This window comes from Callithrix jacchus, chromosome 2, assembly GCF_049354715.1.
Source record: "Callithrix jacchus isolate 240 chromosome 2, calJac240_pri, whole genome shotgun sequence".
NCBI classification, from domain to species: domain Eukaryota; kingdom Metazoa; phylum Chordata; class Mammalia; order Primates; family Cebidae; genus Callithrix; species Callithrix jacchus.
In genome coordinates this window covers 10,339,456-10,352,249 of record NC_133503.1, presented here as the reverse complement: position 1 = coordinate 10,352,249, position 12,794 = coordinate 10,339,456, and the positions used below count along the sequence as shown (strand labels likewise).

Genomic DNA, 12,794 nt, shown 5'->3' with positions numbered 1-12,794 from the left:
TTAGATGCCCCATCATGCCCCGCGCTCCAATTACGTATCCCACTTAATGCCCCACGCACTTGCCCCATCATGCCCTGCGCGCTCCCGTTACGTGCCCCATCATGCTCCGCGTGCTCCCATTACGTGCCCCACCTCACTCCCCTGCACGTGCCCAACGTGCCCTGCGTGGTCCCGTTACGTGCCCCGCCTCGCGCCCCCTCACGTGCTCCATCAAGTCCCATATGCTCGCATTACAGGCCCGACCTCACGCCCTACCGCGCAGCTTCTGTAGTTCCGCCAGGACCGTTGGTGGCGGTTGGAACGGAGCGATGAGTGCGTTCTCGTGGACCCGGAATGGAATGCCGCCGTCAGGAGGGGTCTGCAGGGTATAAAAGGGCCTTCGTGACCGCCCCCCCCACCCCGCCAACAGAGTCACAGCCAGGGTGGGCAGTGGGGCATACCAGTCTGAAGGCTTACGCCACAGGGAGGGCAGCAAGGACATGGGGGGAAGCGCCTTAAACCAGGGAGTCCTGGAAGGTGACGACGCCCCCGGCCAGGTGAGGGCCCCAGCGCTTTGGGGCGTCGACACCGAGGGGTGGCCGGGTTGGTCCGTGGTTCTGAGGCCTGGCTTTCATTCTCCACTAGTCCCCCTACGAACGGTTGAGTCAGAGGATGCTGGACATTTCCGGGGACCGGGGCGTGCTGAAGGATGTCATCCGTGAGGGAGCTGGTGACCTAGTGGCGCCAGACGCTACCGTGCTAGGTATGCCCTGGGGCGGTTTGTCGGCAGGATCCATGTTATCACACTCTGTTGGGGCCAGAGAGATCACCTTTTCAAAAATGCCATTTTAATGCATTGAAAATACTTTGTTTGCAGTGGATTTTTGTGTTTTGTTTTTGAGACGGGGTCTTGCTCGGTTGTCCAGGCTGGAGAGCGGTGGTGCGATCGTAGCTCACTGCAGCCTCCATCTCCGGGGCTCAAGCGATCCTCCAACCTCAGCCTCGCAAGTAAGGGTTTTACAGGCGCGATGCACCATGCCCCACTAATTTTTAATATTTTTGTAGAGATGGGGGACTCCCTATGTTGCCCAGACTAGTCTCAAACTCCTGGACCCAAGCGATCCTCCCACCTCAGCCTCCCTGGAGGCTGGGATTACTAGGCGTGAGCCGCTACTTCCGGCCTGAATTTTTTTTTTTTTTTTTTTTTGAGGAAAGCCAGGGACCTCTATGTCCCTCTGCATGATGCCTCCCTCAAGCTCTCGAACCCCTGAGCCAAAGGGTAGACACCGAAAATGCAGAAAGATTTATTCCTGTACCTTGGGGTGTCAGGCAGCTTAAGCTTATCTGATCGCATTGTTTCTGTGTGATAATGAGAGAAGGCATTATGGAGGTGTGGGTGTTTTGGGTCCATTTTGCTTACATTCTTTTTTCTATTCTAGTAAAATATTCTGGATACCTGGAACACATGGACAGACCCTTTGATTCTAATTGCCATAGGAGAACTCCTAAGCTAATGAAACTTGGAGAGGGTAAATTCAATGTGGGACCTGGACAAGAAGGGACTGCTTAGGGGCGAGATGAGGCACGATGCTTCAGGCTGGGAAGACTGATCAGAGCATAGGTTATTTGAGTTGGCTTTGCTGAGGCTGGGTTTTGGTAAAACAGCCACGTTCTCTCCCCTTGAGACCTGGGTATTTGAGAGACGGCTTCACAGGGAAGGTATCTTTGCATTCTGACTTTAACCATTGGGAAGGTTTCTTCATTTATTAAGTAAAAATCGACCGAATGCTTACTTCCCACAATGCATGGCGAAAAGATAGGATGTACTTGGGAGGTTAGAACATCTCTACTCTTAAGGACTTCACAGTGTGGTGGAGGAGACTGGCCTATACTTGGCTCTCTTAGTAGAACTGGATAGTGCCTGGGAGGTGATAGCAGTGTTGAGTGTGCTTAATGAAGGCATGATCAATTCCAGCTGGGAGGTTCAGGGAAGGCTTCCTGCAATAGGGGCATTTGAGCTCAGCCCTGAAGTTTGAATAAAATGTCTGTGAGTAGGAGCTGAGCACAGGCTGAGGAGGAAGACATTGCAGGAAGAGGGGACTGTGTGAGAGAGACATGGAGGCCAGAGTACTGCTGACTTACAGGGGGAAGAAGTGATAGCATTGAGCAGGATACTGAGCAAGCTCCAGCTACTGTCTTTGTCCCTTCTTACAGATATTACTCTGTGGGGCATGGAGCTGGGCCTTCTGAGCATGCGGAGAGGAGAGCTGGCCAGGTTTCTCTTCAAACCAACCTATGCCTATGGAACACTGGGCTGCCCTCCCTTGATCCCCCCAGACACCACCGTCCTGTTCGAGATTGAGCTGCTTGACTTCCTAGACTCTGCTGAGTCGGACAAGTTTTGTGCTCTCTCAGCTGTAAGTTCCGGAGCACAGATGTCAGCACTTTAGAAAGAGGCCAGTGGGCTGGTGTTCTTGGTCATTCTTCTAGATGGCCTGCCCTAGGGTCCCCCGCAGCTCCTGCACGGTGGTGGCAATGGAGATCCTCTGCTTCCTAGTCTGTGTTTGTCTCATTAATGGCTCTGGTGTAGATGAATGTGCTCGGGCAAGGTAAGGCTGTGAGTTTAAGGATGAGTGTTTTGAACTGATTCTCCCTGTGAGACAGTGAACATTTGCTTTTCGTCATTGTTTGGTTTCCAGTAAGGCAGGCATTGGTAGCTCATGACTAGGGTGACTGGATAATTGAGTGTCCAGCCCAGCACAGGTGGGAGTAAAGGGGGCTGTCCTGGTTACCCAGGACATCGGGTGTAAACTGCGACAGTCCCAGGCAAACTGGGATGTGTGGCCACGTCCTCACCACGGAAGTCTTGCCGCCTCTTCATTTAACCCCGTCCCATAGGTGCAGGCTTCTGGCATGCACTGTCTTTATCATGCTGTCTCACGCTGACTCTATATGTGGCCTTAGATGTTCATCCCAGGTTTTGTATCTTCACGTGGTGTCTCCCCAGATAAACTGTCAGCACTCCAAGTGAGGGAGCTCACCCTTTCCCGTCCTTCCAAGCCTGGGCCCACCTGTGGTGCACTGCTTTAGGATCTGTGGAGGTGGGGCCGGGACCAAAGAGGCTCTATAGGTGACTCTGAGATGGCCAGGGTAGAGCACGGTGACCATAAAGACCACCAGGGCCCTGAGCAAACCAAGACGTGTTCAGTGCTTGGTGTCGAGATGGTGATTTCAGGCACTGACTTCTCTGCACTTTCCATCATTTTTAATTCCGTGGGAATCTGCTTCCTCAGAGACCTTTGGGGAAAGATTAAAGAAATAGACTTTCCAACATAGTGAAACCTGTCTCTACTAAGAATACAAAAAAAAAAAAAATGAGCCAGACGTGGTGGCAGACGCCTACAGTCCCAGCTACTCTGGAGGCTGAGACAGGAGAATCGCTTGAAACCCAGCAGGCAGAGGTTGTGGTGAGCTGAGATTGCCCTACTGCACTCCAGCCTGGGAGACAAGAGGGAAACTCCATCTCAAAAAAAAAAAAAAAGAGTAGACTTCCTTCTGGCTCTAGCATATAAAATGGGACCAGTCATAACGCCCGTGTGGCTTCTGTCAGGATTCAGAGGTGACTCCAACCCAGAAGTCTGAAAGAGAAGAGCCCACAGCTGTAATAACACTTCCTTTTCTTCAATGACTTTTTAAAATTTTTTTAATGGAGACGTGTTCTCACTGTGCTGCCCAGGCTGGTCTCGAACTCCTGGCTCACGCATACTAACACTCCCACTGTGGCGTGAGGGCTTTTGGTTTCCTTGCTGAGTATTTCTGTCTCTGATTTTCAGGAGCAACAAGACCAGTTTCCACTTCAGAAGGTCCTTAAAGTGGCAGCTACAGAACGGGAGTTTGGCAACTACCTTTTCCGCCAAAATCGTTTCTACGATGCCAAAGTGAGATATAAAAGGGTGAGAATGCTTTACAAGTTAAGTGTGGGTTTAGATCCTGAAAACTTCCTTGTTTAAAAATTAACATAGATTTTTGTATCTCTCCCTATTTTTCATGAGCAGCCATTAAGAAAAATCTCATTTTTTAAATTGCATTTTAGGTGTTGGGGTACATGTGAAGAACATGCAAGATAGTTGCATAGGTACACACGTGGCAGTGTGATTTGCTGCCTTCCTCCCCTTCACCTATATCTGGTATTTCTCCCCATGCTATCTCTCCCCAACTCCCCACCCCCAACTGTCCCGCCCCTATTCCCCCCAACAGGCCCCAGTGTGTGATGCTCCCCTCCCTGTGTCCACGTGTTCTCATTGTTCATCACCCGCCTATGAGTGAGAACATGCGGTATTTCATTTTCTGTTCTTGTGTCAGTTTGCTGAGAATGATGTTCTCCAGGTTCATCCATGTCCCTACAAAGGACACGAACTCATTGTTTTTGATGGCTGCATAATATTCCATGGTGTATATGTGCCACATTTTCCCTGTCCAGTCTATCATCGATGGGCATTTGGGTTATTTCCAGGTCTTTGCTATTGTAAACAGTAATGCAATGAACATTCGTGTGCATGTGTCCTTATAGTAGAACAAGAAAAATCTCATTTTTATAACTTGATCAAGACAGTTGAAGGTGAGCAAAAAAAAAAAAAAAAAAAAAAACCTCATGCCAGGCAAAGGCCCATGGATCACCTGAGGTCAGGAGTTTGAGACCAGCCTAGCCAACCTGGCAAATCCTGTCTCTACCAAAAATAGAAAAATTAGCCAGCATGCTGGTGGGAGCCTGTAATCCCAGCTACTTGGGAGGCTGAAGCAGGAGAATCACTTGAACCTAGGAGGCGGGGGTTGCTATGAGCCAAGATCTCACCACTGCACTCCATCCTCAGTGACAGGGCAAGATTTTGTCTCAAAAAAAAAAAAAAAAACCCATACGCACACACACGCACAAATGCCTGTATGCCCTCTCTGGAACATACTCATATAGGCCAAATGTGGCTGACCCTGTCACCCAGTATCTATTCCCCCTTCTCCTGACAGAACCTCCCAGTTCATTCAAAGCAGCAGTGTGCTAATTAAAAAGTGACATCTTCCCAGCTTCCCATGAGCTCAGGGTGTCTGTGTAACAAGGGTCTAGCCGAGGAGACATACAGGGAAACCTCTGGAGGGCCTTCTGGAAAGCTCTTAATGTAATGCAAGCACCAGGCTCTTCTCCCCTCCCTCCTTCCTGCCAGGTGACCACGCAGTTCATCGTCAGGTGGGACTCTCCCTGGGGCCCGCCTGGGGCAGCTCTTGTGGTGGGGCTCCCCTGTAACACTAGTTTGTGGATTTCCTGGTTTTTTTTTTTTCTCAGCTTACTCCTTTGTTTTAAGAGAGTGTGTCAATGTATGTCTGAAATATTCTAGTTATTTAAATATATATTTGTCTAGTGGTGTTGTGAAGAAGTCTTTTGTCCAGGCGTGGTGGCTCATGCCTGTCCCAGCACTTTGGGAGGCCGAAGCGGGTGAATCACCTGAGATCAGGAGTTTGAAAGCAGCCTGGCCAATGTTGTGAAACCTCATCTCTACTGAAAATACAACAGTTAGCCATGCATGGTGGTGATGTCTGTAATTCCAGCTACCCGGGAGGCTGAGGCAGGAGAATTGCTTGAACCCAGGAGGTGGAGGGCGCAGTGAGCCAAGACCATGTAATTGTACTCCAGCCCAGGTAACAAGACTGAAACTCTCTGGGAGAGAAAGAGAGGAAAAAAAAAAGAAGTCTTTTTAGTTCTGATCTCAAAATCTTAAAAAAAAAAAAAAAAAACTTATTACCACTTACATTTCTATTCCTTTCAATGTGACCTGTTTTTCCGCTGTAGAGACGCAGACGTTTTCCTCCCAGTATCCCTAAACTTTACAGTGACGGGCCTTTGTGTGTGTGTGTTTTAATCTTTGTTGAGCCCATGAGTGTATCTTTTCAGGAAACTATTCCTCCACTTTGGGAGAAGCTTTCCTGAGCTATTTCTCTGGTAAGTTCCTCTTGTTCCCTCCGCCCTCTTTATCCGGGACTCCTATTGTCAGACCTCCTGCACTGAGCTTCTGGCTGTTTTTTTTTTTTTTTTTTGCCCCCTCCCAGTTTCCATCTTTTCTCCTATTTGTTTCATTGTCTGGAAGCTCTCCTTGACTTTCTGCTACCTCTTTGGTGAATTTTTCATTTAAAAATGGGGGGCCAGGTGTGGTGGCTCACACCTATAATCCCAGCGCTTTGGGAGTCAGAGGTGGGAGGATCACTTGAAGCCAGGAGTTAAAGATCAGTCTGGGCACCATAACAAGATCCCATCTCTACAAAAAAATTAATTTTAGAAAATGGAGGGGCTCTTTGTTCTCCTCCTCCCCAGCATTCTGTCCTTGTTTCATGAATACATCATCTTATCTCTTTAGACTGTGGATTATCATTAAATCTCATTCTTTTTCTGGTTTTTCTATATATCGGGGTCTGTGTCCTTTTGCACTAAGTTTGTCAACGACCTAAAGATGGTTTGTTTCTCACTCATGTGAAAGGCTAGAGGCGTACAAGCCAGGGCTGCTTGGTGGCTTTGCTCCAGATGTTTTCACATACCCAGTTCTCATTTCTAGGGTGGGACTCTGGCATTGTAGTCCAGGATGAGGGTCTCTGAGTTCTAGCAGCAGAAGGGAAGAAAGGCCGGGGGCACGTACCGCTCTGTTAAGGAAGGCTCTTGTCATATGATGCTTCTACTGAGTTACGTTTTCCAGAACCTGTTCTCCGGGCCTTGCCTAGCTGCAAAGAGGCTCGCAAGTATCTATGTTCCGGTCGTGCATGTTCCGGGCCAGCAAAGAGGCTCGCGAGTATCTATGTTCCGGTCGTACATGTTCCGGGTCAGCAAAGAGGCTCGCGAGTATCTATGTTCCGGTCGTGCATGTTCCGGGCCAGCAAAGAGGCTCGCGAGTATCTATGTTCCGGTCGTACATGTTCCGGGTCAGCAAAGAGGCTCGCGAGTATCTATGTTCCGGTCGTACATGTTCCGGGTCAGCAAAGAGGCTCGCGAGTATCTATGTTCCGGTCGTGCATGTTCCGGGCCAGCAAAGAGGCTCGCGAGTATCTATGTTCCGGTCGTACATGTTCCGGGTCAGCAAAGAGGCTCGCGAGTATCTATGTTCCGGTCGTGCATGTTCCGGGCCAGCAAAGAGGCTCGCGAGTATCTATGTTCCGGTCGTACATGTTCCGGGTCAGCAAAGAGGCTCGCGAGTATCTATGTTCCGGTCGTACATGTTCCGGGTCAGCAAAGAGGCTCGCGAGTATCTATGTTCCGGTCGTACATGTTCCCGGGTCAGCAAAGAGGCTCGCGAGTATCTATGTTCCGGTCGTGCATGTTCCTGGCCAAAAAGATATGTAGTCCCATTACTCTGAAGGAAGGAAGAGCTGCTGCTGGGAGACAGGTGGCTGCTGCTTTCACAGAGGGTTTCCTCAAATGGCTGGTGATCATTGACCACTAAGATTTGAAAGAGACATCACAGAGCTGATTGGAAACGCCAAGTGCTTGCCAGGGCAGGCGGCAGTGTGGTCAGAGAGAGAGTGCGCATGCCGGGGTACGTAGGTGCTGCCTCTGCCCACTGAGTCCTCCTTCTGCCCCGTGTACATGCCGAGGCACCAGCATTCTGGGTCAGAGGTTCTCACTGACTGCGATTGACATTCCCTTTGTAGTAGCCCTGTCACCAGCATACCACCTTCCTGCCGTCTGCTCCAGTCTGTCTCCAAATCAAGGGCCTCTGGTTCCATTTTCCCAGAAAGTAGACCTTGTGATTACTGAGGCCATCTGGACGCATAGGGGCAGTGAGTAGGGGGAACATTTGACCTGAACTCCTTTACTCAGCCCTACCAGATAGCTCTAACTCCTGCTTCCACCAGTTCCTAGGGCTCTCCAGCCTCTGAGGGAAAGATCAGTCCCTTTTACAGTGGCACCACTCTGCCGAGTCAGTCATCACACGTCCGCCCACTCTGACGCCTTGGGTTTGGCACTGGTCCTTTTCCTGTCCTTTGCTCATGTTGGATTACTGCCTGTCTTATCCCTAGGGTTGGGGAAAGTAGGCATGCATGTGAAGCCTGCCTTGCTGAGCCGCAGGTTTTCCATGGCTTTTCCCAGTGGAACGTTTCTCAGTCTTCGGAGCAGCAGACTGACATTGATTGAGCTCCACTGTGTCACCAGCCTTTTGCTCAGCATTGTCTGGATCACACAAAGAAGTATTGGGGTTCATGCTTTCAAGGGATTTGAATCTAGCTGGGGAGATAAAATGCAGCGCAAACTGCTAACCAGTATCTGGTGTGAATGTGTGTGTCTACCCAGAGTTTGTATGTTGAAACCTAGTTATCGATGTGATGGTGTTAGGAGAAGGGGCCTTTGGGAGGTGATGAGGTTGGAGCCCTCATGAATGGAGTTAGTGGTCTTCTAAGAGAGGGCCCAGAGAGCTGTCTTGTCCCTTCTGCCATAAACCGTCGGCAGGAAAAAAGATGAGCAAAGGTACAGAAGTGATCAGAGCCTATTCAGGGCACAGTTGGTAGATTCCTGGTCAGAAACGTGTTATATCTAAGGAATAGCAGGTAATAGGAAGTGGCCAGATTCAGGAAGACATTCAAATGTGTGTGGATGAATTTGGACTAGATGAAGTGGATGGCAGGGAACCACTGAGGAAGAGTGAGCTGATTAAAGTCGTATCTTGGGAAGAGTCAGTAGTTGTGCTGGAGCTCGTGAAAACTCAAAATGTCAGTTGTAAAATTTTCAGGAGTTGTGTGTCCTGGTTAATGTCACTTTGGAAGCTTGAAATCAGCTCTGGTAGAAATATTTACAGCACGGGAATAGGCAAGTGCTACAGAGAGGGCTCCACCTCCCCCAGAGCTGGCTGTTAAACATGTACGAGCATGCCACTGTGGCAGACTTCGCTTTCATGGGGATCTCTTTCATGTTGGGCATTGAGCTGGGCGTGCTGCGGCTAAACCTGTCAACAGCGTCCAGGAATGTTACCGCAGCTGTGACTGTGCAAATAGAAGTTCTGCAAGTACTTCCACAAAACAAATGGTTAGACTTGATGTGGTTTTATACAAAAGTGATCAAGGGAACAGAAGAATGGAATTACTTGAAACTTCCTGGTCTGAGAAAAAAAGTTAAACCAAGGCGTAACTGGGAAAGAACTGTGTTGCTTTCAATGTTGATTGCTCCTGGGAATGGCCAGGTAAGCAGGACCTGTAGAAGACTGTTTCCAGATGACAAGTTGCGTTTAGGTTCCACAATTCCATTTAGGTTCAGGCCTGAGGTTCCGGCTGGCATGAACAGGAGCTGAATCCACTCAGAAGGTGTGGAGACGGTTGATGGAAACTTGCCTAGTGAACACCCAGAGCTTAGAGCTGGAAGGGAAGACCAAGGCAGGCTCATGACTTTCTGCTGCCAATCTCCCGACACACCTTCCAGTTCTTTTGTTTGTGTTGTTGTGGTGGTGGTCTCAAGACAGAGCCTCTCTCTCTTGCCCAGGCTGGAGTGTTCTGGCATGATCTCGACTCACTACAACCTCTGCCTCCCAGGTTCAAGCAATTCTCCTGCCTCAGCCTCCCAAGTGGCTGGGATTACAGGCACATGCCACCGTGCCCAGCTAATTTTTGTATTCTTAGTAGAGATGGGGTTTCATCATGTTGGCCAGGATGATCAGGCTGATCTCAAACTCCTGACCTCAAGTGATCCACCCGCCTCGGCCTCCCAAAGTGCTGGGATTACAGAACTGGCCTTGCACCTTCCAAACGGGGTCCCAGGGAGTGCAGGCTCTGCCTTCTTCGGCCACTTTTTGGTTGTACTATTTTGTTGTTGTTGAGAATATGATTCACATACTATAAAATGTGTGCTTTTAAAGTGTCCAATTCTGCCAGGCGCAGTGGCTCACGCCTGTAATCCCAGCACTTTGGGAGGCTGAGGCAGGTGGATCACCTGAGGTCCGGAGTTCAAGACCAGCCTGACCAACATGGTGAAACCCTGTCTCAAAAAAAAAAAAAAAAAGATAAAGTGTCCAATTCTGTGGTTTTTAGTATATTCACGAGGTTGTGCAGCCCTCCCCACTATCTAATTCTGGAACATCTTCCTCACCCCGAAATGAAACGTGCAATTCTTTGGCTCCAGGTAGCCTGTTCTCTTTTGTTTCTATAGATTTGCCTATTCTGGACATTTCATTTAAGTAGAATTGCCAAATATGTGCCATTTTGTGGCTGGCTCCTTTGACTTAGCATGTTTTCGAGGTTCATCCCTGTTGTACATATACAAACCTCATTCTATGTTTTGTGTTTTTGAGATGGAGTATCTCTGTATTTGCCCAGGCTGGAGGGCAGTGGCGTGATCTCAGCTTACTGCAACCTCCACCTCTCGGGTTCTAGCAATTCTCCTTCCTCAGCCTCCCAAGTAGCCGGGATTATAGGTGCCCGCCACCACACCTGGCTAATCTTTGTATTTTTTAGCAGAGACGGGGTTTTGCCATGTTGGCCAGGCTGGTCTTGAACTCCTGATCTCAGATGATCTGCCTACCTCAACCTCCCAAAGTGCTAGGATTACAGGCATGAGCCACCGCGCCCGGCCCCTCGTTCTTTTGTAAGGCTGCTCTTCCATCAAACAGCTCTGCTATTTGTCCCTTCATCAGTTGGACATGACATGTGGCTTGTTTCCATGTGATTATGATGACTGAAGCAGTGCGCATCTATGTACAAGTTCTCATGGGAATGTATGTTTTCCATTTTCTTGGGTATGTGCCTAGGAGTACAGTTGCTGGTTTGTGTGGGAACTGTCAGAATTGTTGAGGAACTGCCAAACCATTTTCCACAACAGCTGTACCATCTCACATTCCCACCAGTAATGTGCGAAGCTTCCAACTTCTCCCCTTCTTCACCAAAGCTTGTTTTATGTTTTTAAAGTTAGGGCCATCCCACTGGGTGTGAAGTGGGATCTCACTGTGGTTTTCATTTTCATTTCCCTGATGACTAATGACATTGGACGTATTTACGTGGATTTAATGATTATTTGTCTATCTTTGGAAAAATACCCATTCAGATTCTATGCATATCTGGAAGTTGGGTCACTTGTCTTTATATTGAGTAGTAAATATTGTTTATGTGCTCTGGATACTAGACCCTTATCAAATAAAGGATTTGCAAGAACTCTGTGCTGTCTCTTCACTTTCTTGGTAATGTCCTTTTGAAACACAAAAGTTTTAAATTTTGTTCAAGTCTTAATTCTTTGGTTATTTTTGCTTTTTGTGTTTAAGAAACCATTTTCTAATCCAGGGTCACAAAAATTGACATCTCTGTGTTCTTCTAAGAGTCTGATAGTTTTTTTAAAAAAAGTAAGAAATGCTTCATGAATTTTCATGTCTGCACAGCGGCCGTGCTGATCTTCTCCCTGTTTTTCCAATTTTTAGTATATGTGCTGCTGAAGTGAGCACAGAGTCTGAGTTTTAACTCTTTTAGGGCTATGCTCGACTACACTTAATTTTTATTTATTTTTTTGAGACAGTTTTGCTCTTGTTGCTCAGGCTGGAATCCAATGGCACAATCTCAGCTCACTGCAGTCTCCACCTCCCGAGTTCAAGAGATTCTCCTGCCTCAGCCTCCGTGGTAGCTGAGGTTACAGGTGCACACTGCCACACCTGGCTGATTTTGTAATTTTAGTGGAGACAGAGTTTCACCATGTTGGTCAGGCTGGTCTTGAACACCTGACCCCGGGCGATCCGCCCACCTCTGCCTCCCAGAGTGCTGGGATTACAGGTGTGAACCACCACACCCTGCCTACTTTAGTTGACTTTTGCATCTAGTGTAAGGTAAACATTCTTCTGCATGTCGATAGCCTCTCATCCCAGCACTGTTTGTTGAAAGGACAGTTCTTTTCTCTCATTGAATGGTCTGGACACCCTTACTGAAAATCAGTTGCCTGTGGATATGTAAATCTGTTTCTGGACTCTTGGATTGCACTGATCCACACATCTGTACTTACACTAGTGCTGCACTGGCTTAACTACTGTAGCTTTAGGAAGTTTTCTTTTTGTCTTTTGCCTTTTAGTAAGTTTTGAAATTGGGAAATACGAGTTCCCCAGCTTTGTTTCTCCTCGAGAGTATTTTAGCTATTCAGGGTCCCTCGAGTTTCCATATGACTTTTTTTTTTTTTGAGATGGGGTCTTGCCCTGTCGCCCAGGCTGGAGTGCAGTGGTATCTCGGCTCACCACAACCTCCGCCTCCCGGGTTCAAGTGATTCTCCTGCCTCAGCCTCCCAAGTAGCTGGGATTACAGGCACCTGCCACCCCACCTGGCTAATTCTTGTGTTTTTAGTGGAGACAAGGTTGTTTCACCATGTTGGCCAGCTGGGTCTCCAACTCCCAATCTCAGGTGATCCGCCCGCCTCAGCCTCCCAAAGTGCTGGGATTACAGGCATGAGCCACTGCGCCCGGCCTCCGTATGAATTATCTGATCAACTTGTCTGTATCCACAAAAAAGGCTGTTGAACTTTTGGTAGGGGCATGAATACTTTGACCAGTTGGGGAAATGTGACCACTTTAATATTAAGTCTTCCAGTGAATGAACAGGAGTTGTTGTTCCGTTTTATTTGGCTCATCTTGAGTTTCCTTCAACAACGTTGTGTAGTTTTCAGTGTGCAAGTCTTTCACTAGACTTCAGGTTGTTGCTACTTACTGTATTTTTTGATGCTATTGTAAATGGAGTTGTTTCCTTCACTTCGGTTTTGGGTTGTTCGTTGCTAGAGCATAGAAATCAGCCAACTTTGGATGTTGCTCTTATGTCTTGCAACGTGTAAGAGCTGA

The 12,794-nt window shown here is 48.2% G+C and overlaps 1 protein-coding gene and 1 non-coding gene across 13 annotated transcripts in view; one reads left to right on the top strand and one right to left on the bottom strand.

Annotated features, from left to right (window-relative positions):
- The first annotated feature begins 204 nt into the window (after positions 1–204).
- FKBP6 (FKBP prolyl isomerase family member 6 (inactive)) overlaps positions 205–12,794 on the top strand; it is a 38,177-nt gene continuing 25,587 nt past the window's right edge. For 2 of the 12 annotated variants that reach the window (XM_035280146.3, XM_035280148.3), the window contains exons 1-6: positions 205–365; positions 625–742; positions 1,419–1,508; positions 2,194–2,396; positions 3,813–3,932; positions 5,578–5,667. In XM_035280146.3, coding sequence (XP_035136037.2) covers positions 222–365; positions 625–742; positions 1,419–1,508; positions 2,194–2,396; positions 3,813–3,932; positions 5,578–5,667 — 765 coding nt within the window. In that variant the 5' untranslated portion in view covers positions 205–221. Of the gene's footprint in view, positions 366–396; positions 537–624; positions 743–1,418; positions 1,509–2,193; positions 2,397–3,812; positions 3,933–5,577; positions 5,668–12,794 lie in introns of those variants that run through there. The other 10 variants (XM_035280191.3, XM_035280162.3, XM_008981671.5 and 7 more) reach the window with 7 other exon arrangements.
- Positions 11,324–11,426, bottom strand: LOC118151887 (U6 spliceosomal RNA). The gene has a single exon (XR_004740287.1). It is a non-coding gene; the product is annotated as a U6 spliceosomal RNA (small nuclear RNA).